The sequence below is a fragment of the Poecilia latipinna genome, unplaced genomic scaffold (genome assembly GCF_001443285.1).
Source record: "Poecilia latipinna isolate Pla-1442-1.1 unplaced genomic scaffold, P_latipinna-1.0 Scaffold2874, whole genome shotgun sequence".
Classification (NCBI taxonomy): Eukaryota; Metazoa; Chordata; class Actinopteri; order Cyprinodontiformes; family Poeciliidae; genus Poecilia; species Poecilia latipinna.
Window position 1 is genome coordinate 58,419 of NW_015115490.1, and position 4,739 is coordinate 63,157.

The window sequence follows — 4,739 nt, forward strand, 5'->3', positions numbered from 1 at the left end:
GGGATCAGGTGGAAAAAAAAATGTTTATTTTTCCAAAAAAAGTTTAAAACTTTTTTTTTTTTTTTTTTTTTTTTTACAAAAGTCAGAAATCGGTTGCAAAAAATAAAATGTCATGTAATAGTGTGAGCACATTGATGCAAAAATAGTTTACAGATAGGAAGTGGAAGGTAGAGTGAAACGGCTAAATGAACCGCTGGTTTACCCGCAAAGGCACTGGTGTATTTGCTGCTGCAGTTTTTGTAGTGATGTTTAAATAAAAGATGGATTATAAAGTAGTGTGCCAGAATGAGCCTTTATTTGTATAATAAAAGAAAAACTCCACAGACCCTCAGATATCAATGAAACCAGTAATGGAGTCGCTATTCGATACTTCGAGCATAATCTTGTTTTTGGGCAGATATATTTTGTTCAGACAAATAAAACTCGCTTTCTGGACGTTACGCATTGACTCACGCTAACTCGCTATGTTGCGAGTTAGCGTGACAGAAACTTTTTCTTTTCTTTGGTACTTTTTTTTTTTGTATTTTGTGTTGAATGTATTTTGATATTCACTTTATGCCGTCCATTGGTGAGAAATCCGCACTTTCGGGCCTTTTTTTTGTCCCGTTGCCATGGTGAATCGCGTGAATCGACGTCTGCACTATAAGGGTAACTTTACTCAGATTTGAGTTAGCTAGCTCTGAGTATCACAGAGCTAAGTAGGTTTATTCAGAGTATCTACTCGGGGCTTGTTAACTCGGCTTTCTGAAACGGGCTTCCATAGGAAGTTAATTAAGCAACAGTTTTCATTCAACACATTTTGTCCCAAAAACCCAGAATTATTTAACAGCGTCCAGGGTTTAGCTGTCAAACACTTTATTCGACTTTGTCAAGTGCAAAAGCATGAGGTGCTACAACTGCATTGATACAAGGGGAGAAAGCGCAGAGAAATGCTTTTAAATTCACTTTCAAATCACAAAGCTTTATACAACAGACTGCAAAACGATACACACAGTTTAGCTTTGGCACCATGCTCTTGCACACACTACACAAAGAGAGGATAAGTGACTGCTGAACTTCCTGTGGTTTCTACTAAACCGTCAAACACTGAATGACTTAAACGTTTTGGCTGTTGTGCATCATTTAGACCAGAAAAATGTAAAACTTTGGAGATTGCAACACCAGTGCTTGACATTTGTGTGTGCCACTGTGCACAAATAATACAGATACTCAAAAAGCGGAAATATATACATCCCAAATAGGCCCAAATATATACACAAATTATACACAGTGAGAAGGGGTGTCTTTTAATGCTGGAAGAAGTAAAAAAAAAAAACAATAAAAATCTGTTGGAAAATCTAAACATTCATGCTCTTTTACAATGAGGCCAACACAATGCAGTACCACTCCGTCAGTATTTATATAACAAATACCAGTATGGGATTATATTTTAATAACTGGAACCTTCTGCTTGGATTTGGCTCCAGCTGTGACAGAGAGAGAGAGAGAGGACGGGTTCCCTGAGTTTTGCCCACTGGACACAGGAAGTGCGTGTGTTGATACGACAAAATTATAACAAATCAAACAGCTGGCGAACGAACAAACAAGCCACTGCTTTAACAACACGGTGGAAATACTTACCGAAATGTCCCTTTAACGTAAATGTACTCATAACCTGAAACGTGATTAATTAAATATGGTGTTCAACATCATCTACGTTAAAGAGTAAAGTGCAAGTACAAAAAAAAAAAAACAAAACAAAAAAAAAAACGAATGAATGTATGATTAGATTGAATCAAAAATGCATAAATGATTTAAAAGCTTTGGCAGCGCATCTGGTTAAGTAATTAAGTACAGTATGAGTGAAGCTTTCTGTTTTTTGGTATAGATACCAAGCTTATTACTTTATGCCACATCACATTTAAAATGACCTACAATTTTAAAAAAAGTGCTTTAAATTCGATTCCATATTAAACACAACAACAAACAGGAAATATAATCAGAATGGGAGTCAGTATAGCTTTATAATTGGTGAACTTCTGTCATGTTTAGCTGAAACCGCCCATATAACCGTCTTCATTTCCATCCTTTAGTCCCTTATTCTGTCAGCACTTACTATGACTCTTCTTCAGAACTCTGCCTTAGCTTTCTGTCGCTTCTTCTGGTTCCGATCTCCCTTCTCTCACATGAACAGTGCTGGTCATATTTATTGAGGAAAGAATGTGTGAAAAGCCTTCGAGTAAATCATCTGGTATTACTGATCTGCTGATGGCTTTTAAGTTTAAATATATTTTTAAAGTGCTACTTTTGTGGTTTGAGCACACAGGAGAATTTTCTGAGATGTTATGTGAAAACATCTCGTACTTTTTAACGTTTGAAAAACCTGTTTCCACCATTGCCTGGGCGCCGCAGCTAGAACCGGTGAAGGACGTGATCGCAACTTCCTCCTTCACAAAATGTAAACAAAAAAGGGAGACTTTAGCAGTTGTAGGATTTCTCTCTTTGTTTTTGGCAAAAGTCCTAGAGCCATTTCTGCCGCTAGCGATAGACTCTCACATTTGTTTTGGTTGTATTTACCCAGAATGCCCTGCGCTATAATCCACTACCTGCTTTTGGAGTTCATGTGAACAGAAATGCCGAGGTTTTAACTAGACTGCTTGAAGTTTAATTCTTTATTTCGTCTGTGCTGCTTTCATCCTTTTCGATAGAAACAGTTTGTTCTTTATACTAGTCTTTCAGTTTTTCTTTTCTACCAAAGATAGTTCTGTTATAAAAAAATCAACAAAAAAAATCACTATTTCTGTGCATATATTTTCCTCACCGAATCAATGCTCTCAAATTAAAGGCTAGGATATTACTCTGCTGTGCTAAAACATTAATAAAGCTGTAAGACTTTTGCACATGTTTACCTCTACATATGGCCGGCACTGTATCATCAGCACCCTCAAGAAGTGACAGCTGAAATCTCAACAGCGTCACACACGTGCACGCCTCTCCTCGTACCTCGTAGGGCCGGTCGCATAAGGCACATTTCCACCTACTGATATGTAACTACAGTGTTATATACATGCGTGTACGATGTGCGTTCCTGTAGGAATCTTTGGTTCCAGGATACATGGCTTGAACCGACACCCGTGGTGTCCAAACTGCTGAATTTAACAAAATAAAGGCAAACAAAAATATACAGAGAAGTGTGGCTGTACAGTCTGGTGAGCACCTTCCTGTGCTCCTGTCACAGCGCCGTGAGACCTCCAGGATCACATGGCGACGGGGAAAGGGTGAGGGGGGTTTCGGAGAACTAAACACAAGTATCTCTTGGTTTCACTGTTTTAATCGGTCGGCTTAGGTAGCATCCAGTGACCTGCACCATGCTTTGAGAGCGAGCCAAGACCCAACTCTCCCGCTTCTGATTACCCTACATTTTTTTCAAACAACTGGCTCAATTGTTCCGCCTTTACGTAACTTTCTCATCTCTTTGCAAAACCCCCCCTCGGTTTCTCTTCTCTGTCTCAGGGTTTAAAGAGGTGCGTCTGGGGAAAAAACCGGCTGTCCTCGTTCTCCTCTCGTCCTTAACCCAGCGTTTTCCTCCTGCGTTCTCCTTCTCCTCCTCTAGTTCCCACCCCTAAGGGTTTTGGGGACGACCTGTTAAGTGGGGTGCACCTTGTTTTTCAGCGGCGGGGGTTTCCGTTTCCTCTTTCGTGTGGGGATGGTGGTGGTGTGAGCCGGGTGGTTGAACAGACTCGAGGAGGGGAGGGTCTCTCTGTCCGTCTGCGGGTCTCGGGTAACAATGGGCGTGGGGCCTCGGGCGGTCGGCAGGGAGGGAGTGGGTGCTCGGGGGTATGAGGGAGCGGAGGGAGTTTTGGAGAGCGGGTTGTGGAGAGAGGAAGTGCTCGTTGGGGTGGGGTCGGCGGCAGGTTTATCGGTGACTGATGATTGAGAGATGTGGGGTTGCGCGGAGGCCAACGTAGGTCTGGGCTTTGAAAAGGGAATCGGCGTGGCGACCGGAGTCTTTTTGGTTGCAGACTCTCTAGGGAGTTCAGTCTTTTTCTCCTTCCTGCCCATGGTCTGCTTCTCTTTTCCCGTCTTTCGTTCTTTCACGTCCTTGTCGTCTCCCTTCCCTCTCTGCTTGCTCTCCCCTCTCCGGTCATGAGCGTCCTCTCCTCTTTCTCTCCTGCTGCGCCTCCTTTTTCGCTGAGCCCGCTCCAGCCTGCACTCGATGTGGTAAACGTCGTCTGTCGCCATGTTGACTCGGTCCAGCTGCTGCAGGAGAGCGTCCAGGATTGGGAGCAGCCTCCTCAGGGAGGCCTCCGTCTCTGCCCTCTCCCTCCAGCTCGAGCCCCCTACCACCACTCCCGGGCCGTGCCCCAGACCCAAACCCAGACCAAGGCCGAGGCCGACCCCAGGCGCCTCCGTCAGGCTGCAGGGGCTCGAGGAGGCTGGACGCCACGAGGCCTCTGAGCCGGCATCGATGCTGTCCGGCGTGGGCGGGGAGTCCGGGCTGTCCAGCGGGGGCAGACACAGGGACTTGCAGTCGCTGGTGGAGGACGAGCGGGACGGCGGGAGCTCCATGCCTTCGAAACGGACTTTGTGACGAAACTGTGAGGGGAAAGGAAGAGTCATCAGGCTGAATATTTGTTAGATCTGGTTTGTGCATTTTTTCCTTCTTAAACTCTTGCCAAATACAATCAAACTCAAAAGTTTGGGGTCACCCCAAAAACATTAGTTTTTTTTACAAAAAAAAAAAAAAAAAAAAAAAAAAA

At 43.7% G+C, this 4,739-nt stretch overlaps 1 protein-coding gene across 1 annotated transcript in view; it reads right to left on the reverse strand.

Annotated features, from left to right (window-relative positions):
- Positions 1 to 838: 838 nt before the first annotated feature.
- The window catches only part of LOC106939440 (polycystin-1), a 14,652-nt gene continuing 10,751 nt past the window's right edge, over positions 839 to 4,739 (reverse strand). The window contains exon 11 of the mRNA XM_015021828.1: positions 839 to 4,575. Within this exon, the coding sequence (XP_014877314.1) occupies positions 3,625 to 4,575 (951 nt within the window). The 3' untranslated portion in view covers positions 839 to 3,624. The remainder of the gene's footprint in view (positions 4,576 to 4,739) is intronic.